The sequence below is a fragment of the Wolffia australiana genome, chromosome 7 (genome assembly GCF_029677425.1).
Source record: "Wolffia australiana isolate 7733 chromosome 7, ASM2967742v1".
Lineage (NCBI taxonomy): Eukaryota > Viridiplantae > Streptophyta > Magnoliopsida > Alismatales > Araceae > Wolffia > Wolffia australiana.
In genome coordinates, this window is record NC_135841.1 from 16,103,258 (window position 1) to 16,118,847 (window position 15,590).

General features: G+C 39.8%; 3 protein-coding genes and 1 non-coding gene across 4 annotated transcripts; 1 reads left to right on the plus strand and 3 right to left on the minus strand.

Annotated features, from left to right (window-relative positions):
- Positions 1–634: 634 nt before the first annotated feature.
- LOC144706171 (O-fucosyltransferase family protein) lies at positions 635–5,162 on the minus strand. The gene is made up of 10 exons (XM_078579087.1): positions 4,584–5,162; positions 4,198–4,270; positions 3,935–4,002; positions 3,696–3,784; positions 3,373–3,570; positions 3,078–3,282; positions 2,322–2,489; positions 2,074–2,241; positions 1,707–1,894; positions 635–1,071 (listed from the first exon to the last, which is right to left on the minus strand). Exons 1-10 carry the CDS (start codon positions 4,932–4,934, stop codon positions 888–890), a joined length of 1,692 nt encoding a protein of 563 aa, XP_078435213.1. The 5' UTR covers positions 4,935–5,162; the 3' UTR covers positions 635–887.
- LOC144706230 (U6 spliceosomal RNA) lies at positions 1,944–2,046 on the minus strand. Its single transcript, XR_013582202.1, has one exon. It is a non-coding gene; the product is annotated as a U6 spliceosomal RNA (small nuclear RNA).
- A 1,672-nt stretch (positions 5,163–6,834) lies between the features above and the next one.
- Positions 6,835–8,733, plus strand: RPL21C (Ribosomal protein L21). The gene is made up of 5 exons (XM_078579089.1): positions 6,835–7,210; positions 7,344–7,424; positions 8,127–8,228; positions 8,322–8,396; positions 8,474–8,733. Exons 1-5 carry the CDS (start codon positions 6,920–6,922, stop codon positions 8,543–8,545), a joined length of 621 nt encoding a protein of 206 aa, XP_078435215.1. The 5' UTR covers positions 6,835–6,919; the 3' UTR covers positions 8,546–8,733.
- Positions 8,734–8,837: 104 nt separating this feature from the next.
- Positions 8,838–12,092, minus strand: LOC144706172 (etoposide-induced protein). Its single transcript, XM_078579088.1, has 11 exons — positions 11,874–12,092; positions 11,676–11,741; positions 10,763–10,913; positions 10,374–10,426; positions 10,134–10,259; positions 9,991–10,054; positions 9,815–9,900; positions 9,657–9,739; positions 9,327–9,403; positions 9,131–9,246; positions 8,838–8,997 (listed from the first exon to the last, which is right to left on the minus strand). Exons 1-11 carry the CDS (start codon positions 11,975–11,977, stop codon positions 8,952–8,954), a joined length of 972 nt encoding a protein of 323 aa, XP_078435214.1. The 5' UTR covers positions 11,978–12,092; the 3' UTR covers positions 8,838–8,951.
- Positions 12,093–15,590: the final 3,498 nt, after the last annotated feature.

Sequence of the window (15,590 nt, forward strand, 5' to 3'; positions counted from 1 at the left end):
AAATATATTTACCATATTCCAGGATTTTAACTAAGCATGCTACTAATTGAGATTAGTATGTATGTGGGATTCTTTGCTTGTATTAAGGTGGATGGAATATTGAGCATGCACACTAAATACAAAATAGCTTGTTACCCAATAGCTTGACGCCTTACACATTTTTGCAAAACCCAATAAGCAAAAACTCAAATTTCCCTATTTACTGATAAGACCATGTAACATGAGTTATTCAGTTTTTTTGGCTCACCCTATGATCGCCCTGCTATTGCATTTCCAATTTTTGTAAAGGGTGGGGATAAAAAAATACTAACTGAAAATCCCTAACCCCTAAACCTTAACAAACCAAGCCGATTCCGTCGGATGCAATTAACAGCTTGAAAGAAAGGGACAATACTGTTTTGCAGTGTGTCAGGAACGGCTCAACTCTCTTCCTCTTTCTGTCACAAAATTCCAACGCTCAAAACAGAGTAGAGAGGAGGATATTTTAGGTAAATCATTACTACACCAAGCGGAGGACTTAAGCATCAGTAGCTAAACAAACCAAGCCGAGGACTTAAGCGTCGGTAGCCAAACAAACTAAGCCAAGGACTTAAGTGCCAGTAGCTAAACAAACCAAGCCGAGGACTTCAGTGTAAGTAGATAAACAAACCAAACTATTCTGCCATGGATGATCAACAATTCACATGTATGAATCGGCAATCAGGAAAAAGAGAGACAAGTTATTTACAGAAAGAACAAACTGCTCAGAAATGGCAGTAACTAATATACAACCCAACACCGAACATGACCACGGATAGACGGACATTAAAAGCATATGGGCAAATAAAGAGGCAAACCAATGAATGAATATGCCATGCTGGTACATGGTCCTGTATGAGCAACCAAACCTACTCCGACTTGTCAAAACCATCATCTATTATAGGATTCTTAGTTTCCTCTTCTGCCTGCTGTGTGCACATGCAATCCGGCATGGGGAATGTGTAAACTGATGCGTCCTGTCTCCTTATCTCAACACCCTTTGCATCACTCCTGCGTAGAATCTCCTGCATCTCGTGCTTGAACTTCTCCCATCTGTTTCCCACAAGTGAATTGGTCAGGTCACAATTAGCGAACTGCGATCTGATTATGATAAAATTGGATTGCCTTCAATCGTCAGCGCCAATAAAAAATTTTTAAAAGTTGATCTGATCGATCGGTCCATCCATTAGATGGGTCGGATCTCGATAATATCATTGACCTGATCAGAATACTACATTTAATTGATCAAGGACTGTGGTCTGATCGAACTTGTTCTACCTCATTGGTCCGTCAGTGGATTACATGGGAGGACTGTGTTCATCTAATGGTGCCATGTGCCAATTACACTGCCATGCATCAATGGAAAGCTACCACATGTCGATTGATAAATAGCATTTCCTTTGTTTTGAAAACATTTTACCTCTCAATGGAGCCCACCAATTGGGGAATCTGATTGCAGATCCCATTAACTTGTGATTGGCTTTCTCGATCAAGCCAAGCAGATTGATCGAGATAGCCAATTGATCTCAATGGCCCTGATCATAGACCAGACCCACCCCGGATCGACATGATTGAAGACTGGATCAGATCGTCAATCCAATCAATAAGTTCAATCAGATTGAAACCCTGAGGAATAGTTACAAAGCCCAGAATTTTCTTTTTTCATAAAAATGATACGGGAATTTAACCTGATCTTGGGGTCGTCAAGGGTCACCACCAGTTTCCTTTTATCAGGCTTGATTGTCTTTGCATGGCCGTAACGATACCTCCGGTGGCCCATCATGAAATGAGGAAAGTTGCCGCCTTGGGTGGTGAGGAACACTTCACTCTCAAGGCAAACAGCATAGTCCAGCGCTGCCATTCTTGAAGAGTGGCCCTGCGTCACAGAGTAAACTTCAATTGTTAAACCAAAAATGTCAACTGGGTTGATTTTGGACCATTTCTTAATTTACGTGTGCTATCCTTGCTCAGGTGTCATGCAAATCTTCTCTGTATTTTCCCAATTTTATTGTATGTTCCCAAAGGGACGGGTTGGCTTTGTAGAGGAGGAGATACCTCAAAAGGGGCGAGCTCTTCAGGGAACGCCAACGTGTACTTAGTCTCCAGCCGGGGGAATAACTGCCTGAGCGGCGCCATGTACTTTTCCTCCTTGTAAATCTTCCCAGATGCCACATAGACTGATGTGGTGTTGTCAAAGCCCATGCCCCTGAGGATCATACCGACCTGCAAAAATTGTTGATTGTTGTTTGAAGTAATTTCTCTGTTTAGGAAAAAAATATTTTGGCGGTGGAAGAGAGTTTTACCTCCAATGGGGTGAGAGGACATTTCCCATCTTTGCGTACAGCGCCAGGCCTGACCATGCGATGTGGCCGCCTGAATTTCCCTCTCCAACTCCATTCCCGGGCATCATCCATTTCTTTCTTCTCTTCCTTTCCCCCGTCATAAGTACAACAGGAGAAGGCAACCATGTCCTGAGAAAGATGAAGGCTACATGTTAATGTTTGAGAGACAAAGAGGGGGGAAAAGAGAGAGGGAGAGAGAGAGAGAGAGAGAGAGAGAGAAGATAACTACGTGAATTGACTGAGGGAGAAAGAGAGAGAAAGATACAGAAGATAACTACGTGAATTGACTGGGGCAGAGAGTGAGAGAGAGAAAGATATAGAAGATAAGTACGTGAATTGACTGAGGGAGAGAGAGAGATGGAAGATAACTACGTGAATTGACTGAGGGAGAGAGAGAGATGGAAGGTAACTACGTGAATTGACTGAGGAAGAGAGAGAGATGGAAGATAACTACGTTAATTGGCTGAGGGAGAGAGAGATGGAAGATAACTACGTTAATTGGCTGAGGGAGAGAGAGATGGAAGATTACTACGTTTATTGACTGAGGGAGAGAGAGAGATGGAAGATAACTACGTGAATTGACTGGGGGAGAGAATGAGAGAGAGAGAGAGAGAGAGAGAGATATGGAAGATGCCTACATGAATTGATTGGGGCAGAGAGTGATAAAAACAAACAAAAGATAAAGGAATTGATATATATATATACATAGAGAAAGACCTTTTCAAAACGTAGATGCACTGAGACAAATTTCCCACCACTGATGGAGCTGTTCCTGACCATTCGATCTATCATCTTGTCGGAGAGCGCTCTAATTGGCTCAGAGAACTGTAAAGCTTCATAATTGGTAAAGCATCTGAGCCGTTGGATATTTGCAGGAACAGTATGGGCCAATCTACTGGAGAAAGGTGCAACACGGACAGCCCTTCAAAAAGAATAAAGTAAAAGAAGACAATAAGAAAAAATATAAACTGGAATATATCACTTGAATCTGAGGAAAAGTAAGCGACTGTACCCAAACTCTAGCAATTTGGGAAGAACCTTCTGCATGTAGTAGGCTTTCGATGACCAAGCTTTGACTCTCAAGTTCATGATGTTGCTTAGATTCCTGTCAAATTTCTGAAATACATCGTCGGGAAGCGCCCTCACCACCCGAACTTGGTTCTTCAACGAATCGATGAAGTAATCTTCATCAAAAATCTCTCCAAATTTGCTAAAAAAGAAAAGAACTATTCAGATAATGTATCCCGTTCCGTGTCGGTGACTGAAACGGTTCCATATTTCATTAATTAACCATTTTATAAAAAATATAACCTAAAAAAGAAAATCTAAGAGTACCTGGAGTCACGCCAAACACTGTTCAGATGGAACATTGGACTGACCAGAGTGGCATTCAATAGCCCTGCCACGGCAACTGCATCACAAATCTGCAATAAGAACAAACAATTAACATGACTAAACTTTTCTTATCCGCAATGCATAATTTTTGTGATCATCAGACATATCAAAAAGCATATGAAATCTTTCTGATCCAGTCGCCGTATTCAAATAGAAGAATGATTTCTAATGGTACTTACTGATAACCGTTGCTGATTCAATCCTCCATTAGCCTCCACGATCAGATATCCAGTCGAGACGGGCAATTCTGAATGAAACAAGATTTTACCGATAAGGCTCGCCAGAAACGCATCGGGACATTTTCAAGAAGCCGAATGAAAGCAATTAAAAGGTCAGAATACTAAAATAAAACTAATTGAAAATTAGTGAAGAACCCATCAAAAGATTCAGAGTTTGGAAGGCGAAACGAAATTGGAAATGTGATCTTTGCGAGAGTACCAACCAGCTTCAGATATTGCCTGTGAGATGCAAGGCTTCCATGATTGATCTTCTTTAACGTGCCACGCAGTCATCATCTGCATAAATCATTACGACAAAAATAAACGACAATCAAGACGACACCCATTTCGTTTTGTTTGTTCACGAAATACCGTCTCCTAAGGCCTACATAAGAAATTCAGAAAGTTGTTTTGCCCCACTATCTTGTTTATTTAACAGCTACATCTTATGCGGGAGGAAATTCAGTGCCAGGTATAGAGTTATCGGGATCGACGATCCAATTGAGGTTCAGATCTTCTCGATCGGGACTGCCGGGAAGCAATTCTTTGAAGAAATACAAACAACCGAGGAATTCCGAAGAAAAAAACCTCATTTGAGACGGAAAATTACCGCGAGAGAGCTGTTGCCGCCGTCAGCCTGCATAAACGGCCAGAGATGCTCAAACAACTTAGGACTCCGGTAAACAGAACCCGCCGGCGCCCTTCTCAAGATCGAATTTCCCACGCCTTCCTGCACAGCTTCGAGATTGAACGTACCCATATACATCAACATACCCGTAATGTACATCGCGGGCGCCAATAACAGCACACTCTTCCTCCGAAACGCAGTCGAAATCACAAAATACACGATTCTCTCAACCAGTTTCTCCCCGCCGACTCTGATTCTTCCTCTTTTGAAAATCGAAGAATCCTTGGAGAACCCATTGGGCTTCCCGTTGCCCAGACGACCGCACCCATTCATGCCGGCCTTCGAATCTGAACCCCGATTTCCTCATCGACGCGTTCTCTTCATAGCTCACCGTTGGCAGTGAAAACGCGCGCCGCTGCCGCCAAACGGAATTACTGCTCTTCGCGGTGCGGACTTCGAATCGAAATCAAGGAATTTAAACGAGTAAGAACGCGGTCGGAGCTTCAGAAATCCTGCAGATTTGAAGAAAATCCCAGTCTAACACAGATCGAAAAGCTTCGTTGCAGGTAGAAAAAAAATTCACTTCCTTCCAGCTAACCGCTGACCTCAGCGGATTAAACAAGGCGGGCCAGCGAAGAACCCGGTGTGGTCACCTCCCTTTGTCACACGTGTCTTCAATAGGCCTCTTACAACTGTTCCGGTCACCTCCCCCAACTGGATGAGACGGATGACGGATGACGATGTCGGATGGATCTCACCTAGAAGCCTTTAAGATGCCTAGAATGAAGGTTCCAATTGTAGGGATGGATGACGGATGACGGATGGGTCAGACCCAGAAGCGTTTAATATGCCTAGAACGAAGGTTCCAATTGTAGGGATGGATGATGGATGACACATGGACCGAACCCACCGACTCTAACGAGCGTTGAATAACGGCTATGAGACTAGGGAGTATAATTTGGGGACGCAGACGGGATGATCTTTTTGTCCCTGGACGAAAAAATCGTCCCGTCCAAGGATACAAACGAATTTTGGAACAAAAACTCGTCCCGGGGAGCACCGGACGTGACGGTTTTCTTCCCGTGGGATGAAAAAACCGTCCGTCTAGAGGTCTTGGAAGATGGACGGAGGGATGTGGACGAAAAACCGCCAGATTCATATCCAACGGTTGAGATCTCGCCATGTGGCCTTGCTATGACAATTTGCATCAAGGTCCCTGTATTTTTTCGCGCGAGCAAACTGACGCCTCTCAGAATTAATTGTACATATGTCCATCTGCATTCTCTCTCCTCCATAATTCCCTTAAAAAACTTAGAAAAATCTATATCAATATATTAAAAATATAAAATGGGTTTTTTCATCTGGGACAAATTTCAGGACGAAAATTTGTCCCGAGAGGACTGGATGGGACGAAAAACCGTTCTGGTATGATTGGACGAGACGGTTCTTTTTATCGCTGCACGAAAAACCGTCCCGTCCTTCGTCCCTGAACTTACTATGGATGTCGGACGGGACAAAATTCCTCCTGTCTCGTCCATCGTCCACGTCCGGGACGATCCAGAACTATACTAGGGAGGGATGACAATGAGAATGACAGTTGGGTCGAACCGGGCTAGGAATGCGAAAAAAAGTTCTAAAAGGTCTGACATGGACAGTGTTCAAAATTTTCCGCTTTTTTGTGGACTCAGCACTCAGCAGGCGGCTAATGAATGTTAAAAAAGTCACAGTAAAACCGTAATTGGGTTAATCAAGTAGAAACAGAAGACCAGATCTCACAGCACCAAGAGGAAAACAACCCACAGGAGGAGATGAATTGAGGGTCTGACTCCCCTCTAGAAATCCTTCAGTTTAATTTGCTTATTTACTCGTCCTTCCGATGTGATTTATGCACATTCGAGAACGAACCAAACACAAACACAAACACAAACACAAACTTGTTACCTCGGTTGTTTGTTCGCCGAAGAATAACGATAGTTTCGATGTTGAAACACAAACTTCCCTTCCCTAAATCTCCTCCGCCTTTAATAGGCCTAGAATAACGGCTCCAATGGAAGGGAGGATGACAGATGGCAAAACCCCACTCCCTTTAATGGACACAAGATCCGATAGCAAAGACGGACGACGGATGACGGATGGGTCGAACCCTGTGGATTTAATGGGCCTAGGTTGGGCCGGAAGCCCATTATAAAATATTCTTCTTATCGGTGTCCTATATAAGGCCAAAGGAGAAAGACAAACGAGAGGAAGAGCTCTCTTATCCACCCAACTCGAGAAGAAGAAGAAGAAGAAGAAGAGGAAGAGGAAGAGGAAGAGGGAAGATGGCGACGGCGCTGGGCGGGCTCTCGTCGCCCTCCGCCTGCGTTGCTTCAGCGAACCGAATGCTGAATGGAGTCATCGCCAAGGCGCAGCAGCTCTCCTTGTCGACGGCCAACGGTAGCAATTTCTCTTCTCGCTTGGCAGTCTCTCGGAAATCGCCTACCCGCGTTGCCGCGGCCGCCGCTGAGCCGCTGCAGGCCGTGGAACCCGCGCCCGAGCCTGTGGAAGCTCAGATTGCCTCCGTCGTCGCCGGGGAAAAGCCCAAAGGGGAGGATGTCTTCGCCGTCATTATGGTCAGCGTTAGATTTGAATTATTTATCCGCTGCGTGGATTGAGTTTTTTTTTTATTATTTGGCTCTGATTCGAGCTCGAAATCGTTGAATTACTCGATTTCTGCGGTAATTTTATTGTGCTGGTGATGTTTAGGTTGGATCTCATCAATACATCGTCGCCCCCGGAAGGTACATCAACACGCAAAGGCTGAAAGGGGCCAATGTGGACGATAAGGTTTGAATCTCTTGTTCGCGGTGCTTGATTTGTTCTCAATTGTTTAATTTCTTCTGAATTTTGTGCAAGAAATCATTTTGCTGCATCTTATCAGGCGTATTGCCTTGTTACTCGTGTAATTTAGTGGGGATGTACAGTCTTTCTCTGTTTCTTATGATCTCTATGTTAAGACCATGCGAATTGATTCTCGGATGGCGTCACGAACAGCTCTTTGTTCTCCATGTGCTGGAAAATAGAGTATCATAATCCTACGTAGTTAGGACGATAAGTTTATCTATCCGATTGAGTCCAGTCCACAAGATGTGGTATTTATCCCTCAAGGAATCTCATCTCTCTCAGTGACGGATACTGAATTGTGAATTCTTCTTTACAATTAAAATTCATTAACTCTCATCGATTCAAGAAAATTTAAGAGTCACGCATGTATCTTGATACATTTTAGAAAATTGAAGAAACTTTTAGGTTGCTCACTCCTTTGTGACAATTTGGTGGTTGATCACTACTATTTTCTCGATCTAAAAATAGGCAGTCACTCATACTACTGACAGGGTCGCCTTGCCTTGTTAAATCATCAAGATTGGTTGAAACTATCTTCTTTATGAACAGATTAAAGATTAATTGATTGCTTCTTCATTGCCTTCGACATGTGAAAATCAGTGTCATCTATTTTCAGCTGCATCTAATGAACCCTTTTTTCTGTAGATTATCTTGAACAAGGTATTACTAGTGGGAACCAAAACCAATGTATACATTGGGGAGCCGGTAGTCCAGAATGCTGTTGTCCATGCTGTGGTTGAGGAACAGGTAGAAAGAGAATATAAATACCATGGAACCTTAAACATATCTTTCTTAGTCACTCTACTAATCCAACCCCTGGAATTTGATTTACTTGATCAGGGTCTGGATCCTAAAGTGATTATTTTCAAGTACAAGAAGAAGAAGCATTATAGAAGAACAGTTGGGCACCGCCAGGTATATCATTGAAATTACCTCAAGTTTTATTATTATGCAGCCGATTATGTGACATGGGTTGATAACAACTTCTGCAGCCCAATACGAGAATCAGGATTACAGGCATCACCGGCTATCAAGATGCCCCTTCCGAACCCATTCCTCAGTAGGAATGGGTTTTCAAAACTCATTCCTCATCAGTTGGTGGGTCTGAGGTTGTTGAGTGATCTTTTGTAGGATAAATTTTCTCTTCAAATCTTGTGAAAACTGAAATTGCGTACCATGAAGTTGTTTCCTTCAGTAAGTCTGCTTATTTATGACAAAGAAAAGAGAAAAAAGGGTGTTTAAATCCCAAAAATGTTTATGCTTTGAAAGTGTTGAAGCTCAACATCCTGATTAAAGATGAAAAGAAGAGCCCTTTACACAGTTGGTAAGAGCTTGAATCTAACAGAGAGAAAGAGCTTGAGAGCGATTTTCTTTTTTATTTCTCAGCATTGGAAATACACAAGTATTTGTATACATAAATACAAATTTCTTCTTTTGACAGCCATCTTGGACAGCAGACTTCTGTGTTTATCACTCTTTCTTATCCGTCTCTGGAAATAACTGCAACACTTTCATCCTGACAAGAAAAAAATAAAAATTGGCAGAAAATAAGTCGTAGAACTTTTTCTGTAGGGTAATAGTCACAAAACCACAACTCACGGAAAATGATTTTAAGTAGGAGCATAAAATAAATGTAATGAGAAACTTACGATAATATATTTGCTGCATAAAATATTGGCAATTTCCTTGGGCCTTCTCCTTTCCATGCTATCTGCTGCAAGCGAATGACTTCTTCCTCCGGGACATCAATCGCCGCTAACACAAACTAAAGAAAGAATGATAATTTTTTTGAAAGGGCAAGAAATAATGATAAAATTTTCAGTAATATAAAATTTTAATACGTACCAGGGGAAAGAGGATGGCCAGGACTCCGTAGCTTGTGAGAGGGGAAAAAAAGAAAATTGCGAGGATGCATGGACTTCCTAGAGTACAACCCCAAAAAATCAACGCTTGAGAATATATTTAAGCTCCATAGGTTCATAAAATATTCAAATTTCTAATTAATAAGCAACATGAATAATCATTTCCGAGCAAAAATCTATAATACGCAAAGAAGACGGCAAACTTTACCCAGAAAAGTTTAATTTACTTGGTGAAATCAAGTAAAAGGTTCTGCTAAGAAGTCAATTTAACTCGGAATCAAAATTATCTTTTTGGGAAAAATCATTATGTTACCAAATCCAGCAAAAAAAGCCCAGTTGGATTCAAAAAAGTTGAGTCTTCTTTCCAAGCTGAGCTCTGAGAAGTTCCATTTATATCTGGAACAAAGGAGGCGTGACATTAGAGTTCTGATAAAAAGATTCATTTTTAACTTCAGGAAATGCATCACATACTCAAAACAATAATATGCATATATCCAAGAAAGTAGTACAAAATTGATAGCCTTGCCAATGACGGGTATGAACCCGGTTACCACAACCTGAAAGAAAGGAAGAAAACGAAAATGAAAAATATATTCAATTTACTTTTAGTATCTGGCACAGAAGATAAAATCAGAAATAAAATGAACCTCAACATAAAAAATAGACAATAGAAGCGCAGAATAGGCTTGTTCGCTCATTCCAATGATTACCCTGTTGAAATAAGAAAAAAAATCATCTAGAAAGGACACGGATATAGCAAGAGAATTGATTATGATTGGAAAATGCTTACCCTTCAATACCTGCTGGCTTTTCTACGCGATCGGCATTGAGTTGATCAAGATGTTCCTGCTCGTTCACGGTATCTCTAAAACGTTGTCTGGATCTTTCAAAAGACAGCCTCGCGATTTCATTATACCTTACATTAGGGACAAAAGTAAATCATTAAAAGCAAAAAATGCAAGAAAAGAGAAACAAAACAACGAAACTTAAACTGACAGCTTAGCTCGAAGATTAAGTTTAAGGAAAGTACCAAATGCTGCTCAATATGAAACTGAGGATATAAAGCGGGTAGAACCAAAACACCTGATATTAAATAAATAAAGTTAAATTATAAGGTAACATGTACAGCAGCGTAATTGTCTAAAAGAAATTCTCTTTTGTCAGCAATCATAAAATGTCAGGGTCCTTCAACAAAAACTGTGTGATTAATACCGGTGAAAGATAATTAAGTATTTCCTGCTGTCTTTCTGATTAATTAATCATTCGCCCCAAAATGTATTTCCAAGGGTGAAGGAACAAAAAGTAAAAAAGCTCTAAGCCTGTTGCTCAATGGAAGACATGTAGATAATCGAACCCCTAATTCACTTTGAATTGAAATTTCGATGCCGTGCAACATACTTCAAAGAGGAGAAACATTACATAGAAAAAGTTAATAAGAATAGAACGGATGAAGGAGTAGAGTCTCATGACACCAGCACCGTAGTATATTTCTTGACACACAAGCTCCTCGCATTGATCGGGCAATATCCACGTTAACATCGGAATTACAACTTTATGTAAGAAAAACAAGCTGCAAAAAAATTAAGAAAGTGCTTCAGCATGTTGGCTCACGTCCTATCGATCTATTAAACGAAACACAGCCTTCTAGATCTGTTATGCGAGAACATTGAAACTTTGAATTCAAAATATTCCATGAAAGTGATCTCTGAATACTACTAGACGTATGACTAGAAAATTAATTATTTAAAAAAAAGCTCCGGGATTTTCATCATTATCCATATTTTTTCCTTCAACAGAGATGGATGAGAAAATCGAGCTACATCAAAAACCACAATTATTGGAGGAATAGTTTGCGTTGAAGAACAACATCCTGCTTAAAGATGAAAACTAGCGCCCTTGCTATCAGCTATAGCTTTTAGCGCAATTGGCAAGCAATTGAATCTAAATTTTTTTTGTTGATGGAGTATATAATCTCGGAATCGAGGGAATTTTCACAGAAAATCTTCAGTTGAATGAAGTTGCTTAATTCTTTATCAAATAAAAGGACAGCTTGTTAATTTCCCATTCACGGAAGGTTCCCAAAAGCGTCAATTTCCCATTCATGGGTGAGGCAAATTTATGTGGAATGAAAAAAATTATCTGAGGGCTAAATTCGCGTTTCAGAGAGCCATAAAAGAGAAGAAAATCATTATTTCCCGAAGAACACAGGCGGAAAAAATCCGAATAATGGCTCCCTTCACGACAAACGAACAGCAAAAGTTGGGAAGAAAACTACAAGAACGTCGGATAGATAGCGCCGGAAATAATCCGAAAAATTGGCATCATGGTTTACCTCCCCAGGAAGATGAGCCCGTTTAAGAGGAAGCACTGGCTCAGCCTTATCAGAACCGTCCGCGAACTGAGGAAGATTAGCAGCCATCAGCAGTCGCCAAAGACGCAGAGAAGAACGATCAAAGCAGAAGGAGAAGGCCAGATGAAGCAGAAAACTTGAGCAAAATCGGAATTACGGAGAGAGAGGAAAGCGACGTACCTGAGAGAGAAGGCGACGACTCTGTGAAGGCAGCAGGCCTGCTTGAATCCCTCTATCCACTGAAGCGCGGCTCTCCCCGCGCGTGCCATCACACCTTCCGCCATGACCAACAGTTTGCGGCTTCTCTCCCTTTCCCTCTCTTTCTCTCTCTTTTCTCGCTCTCTATCTCTCACTATTTTTCTCTCTTGGCTCTCTTTTCTCTCTCTATATTTTCTCTCTAATTCTCCCTCTCTTTTCTCTCTTCTCTCCCTTTTCTCTTCCTCATTCTCTGTCTTTTCTCTTCCTCATTCTCTCTATCTATTCTTTCTCATTCTGCCTATCTTTTCTCTGTTTCTCTCTCTATCATCTATTTCTCTCTCTTTCTCTTTTCTCTTGCTCTTTCTAATTGTTCTCTCTTTTCTTTATCTATTTTCTCTCTCTCTTCTCTCTTTCTTCTCTCTTTTCTCTCTCTTGCTTTCTCTCTCTCTCTCTCTCTCTCTCTCTCTCTTCGCTCTCTTTTCTCTTTCTCTCTCTCATTCTCATTGTTCTCTCTTTTCTCTCTTTCTGTTTCTCTCTCTATCATCTATTTCTCTCTCTTTTCTCCTTCTCTCTCATTCTCATTGTTCTCTCTTTTCTCTCTTTCTGTTTCCCTCTCTATCATCTATTTCTCTCTCTTTTCTCCTTCTCTCTCATTCTCATTGTTCTCTCTTTTCTCTCTTTCTGTTTCCCTCTCTATCATCTATTTCTCTCTCGTTTCTTTCTTTTTGTTTCTCTCTCTCTTTCTTTTTCTCTCTCTATCATCTATTTCTTTCTTTCTCTCTCTCTCTCTCTCTCTCTCTCTCTTTTTCTGTTTCTCTCTCTATCATCTATTTCTCTCTTTTCTTTCTTTCTGTTTCTCTACCTATCATCTATTTCTCTCTCTTTCTTTTTTTTCTCTCTATCATCTATTTCTCTCTCTTTTCTTTCTTTCTGTTTCTCTACCTATCATCTATTTCTCTCTCTCTTTTCTCTCTTTCTGTTTCTCTACCTATCATCTATTTCTCTCTCTTTCTTTTCTCTCTCTCTATCATCTATTTCTTTCTCTCTCTTTTCTCTCTCTCTATCATCTATTTTCTCTCTCTCTCTCTCTCTTTTCTCTCTACATCATCGATTTTCTCTCTCTATCATCTATTTCTCTCTCTCTTTCTCTTTTCTCTCTCCATCATCGATTTTCTCTCTCTATCATCTATTTCTCTCTCTCTTTCTCTTTTCTCTCTCTATCATCGATTTTCTCTCTCTCTCTCTCTCTCTCTCTCTCTCTCTCTCTTCTCTCTCTATCATCGTTTTTCTCTCTTTCTCTTTTCACTCTCTAAGTCTCTATCATTTATTTCTCTCTCTCTCTCTCTCTTTCTCTTTCTCTTTCATTCTCTATCATCTATTTCTCTCTCTCCTTCTGTTTTCTCTTTCTTTCTCTCTCATTCTCATTGTTATCTCTTTTCTCTCTTTTCCCTCACTCGCTTTCTATCTATGTATCTCTTTCTCTTTTTTACCTCTATTTTCTCATATTCTCTCTCTCTTTCTCTATTTTCTCTTTCTCATTCTCTCTCTCTCTCTATTTTCTCTGGTGACAAAAAAATGCGCACACGCCACGGCCAACGGGCCAAAAGCCTTTTTCATCTTCTGTTCTTCTACAATAATTAATTAAAATGATAAAAATTATATTCGCGAGCATATAGAAAATTCGCCAAAATGTAAGCCATTGCAATATTTCAATGGTATGTGTGCATTTCACATCTTTCGGAGGTATCTAAGACCATATTAAATTTCTACCCAAGGAGAATAATTAACTTTAAAAATGGGAAAGAGAAAAAATCCTTGTGAGATTATAGTCTAGGAATGGGAAAAAAATTAGTTCGTTAAAGAACAAAAAAATCTCCTGAGTCTTTGATATATTTCTTGTGTGATGCAATAGCCAGAGAAAGGTTTAAAGTGTACAACTTAAAAGAAAAAAAAGTGATTTTAATAAAATCTAAAAACAATCTTGAAGACGATCTTTCAAGAGGAAAATAGTATAGCGAAAATTTTGAAAAGTCTTCCCACATAAGTTTCATAATAGTGTTGTGTTTGAATCTAACTATTTATGCAAAAAAGTGACAGCTTAGCCCTTTGATTTCTCAATAATAATGGGTATTTTATAGTGGACAAAGATTTGATCTGCTATTTACCATATTAGAAATGTGAGAGATCATGATCATGGAAATTTCAACTAATATTAATCTCTATGTTAGTGTTGCCTGTTTATTCAAAATGGCCTTGATCTCATCTCTTCCTCCTCGGGATGTCACTGGAGTCTGTATTGTGCCTTGCTTGTGGTCACCACCATCGCCATTATAGAAATCACCGACGAGGCAAGTCTTGCAAGGAATCTGTAACACGGATGATGGCCTTACTGCTTCTAAGAGCATCATCTTTCGATCTTTCCTTTGAAAAAAAGTCATACCTTAGTGAGTGTTACTCTGTTTACAACTTATGATAATATGAACTATTTCTTCGCAATTGAACCGAATATGAACACAAACCAAAAAGTTTTGAGTATTTGCCCATACGAGTTCATTTGACTCCAAAGCACAAACTTCCCATCCCTAACTATATGTGCATATAAAAGAGGATAAATTCTAAAGACTTAACCTCTCTCAAGGAAATGTCATGGTCTAGTCTCATCTGGTTTAACAAAAATCTAAACCTAGCTCTGAAGTTTGGTCCGATTGTATTGACTAATCAACATCAAAGTCAAAGTTAAAAAGTCAATTGAAGGGTTTGAACACAAATTAAGAGCTTAAGGTTAATATTAAAAGATAAACATGCATTTTTTCTTGTGGAACCAATACAATGAACCAAACAAAATCTTGACATGAATTTCCACAAGAGGAATTAATGTCTTACAAGTTTAAGTAATCTTGAAAAACAGTACATTTACGTTTAAATGGAGTCCACTAAACTTGGTTTCTCTTTCAAGTTTGTTACATTTCTCAAGCTGGATAGAAAATAGCTTATAATTTTGAATTATAATGGCGTCAGAAACATATGTTTCAATTACTAAGGGAGAGATAGAGAGAAGAAGGGAAATAAATATCCGGTGGAAGAGGGAAAGAGTGATAGGGAAAGATTTCAGTAAGAGTGTAGGGATGGGCATAAGCAAAACCATCGTAGGAAAACAACTTTATTGAATATGATTATTGATAAACAAAAAAATTAGGGTTTTTAATTTGTTTACGTGTTTAATGAATAAAATTACAAACCTACACTTGTGTAAATAATCTTGTTGGTGAAGAGCATGGATTCTCTCCACAGGGATTACTTAAGGATTTAATATTATTTAATTAATGATTAATGAGCTGAAGGGACTTACTTATAAAATACAACGTCAAGGGATGAGGAAAATGTATGGCGAGGTGGTGATAATCATTACTAAGATCAAGATCATTATACTAGATAGTGATAATGATGGTATTAGAAGAATGAGTGAGAAAAAGAAGGGTCTGAATATAACAATATACGGAATTTAAGTAGAAAGTAGAGAGGTGATAAAAATATCGAGTTGTGTAAGGGGCATGATGGTAAGATGATGAAGACATGGTGATGTGAAAGGCATGATGATTGAAAGGTGTAAAGACCTGATTTAATGGCAAGCTGTCATGATGAGAAGAAACATTGTAACGTGGGGGCACTAAACAAAGATCCTAACATTCTGCTAGGATT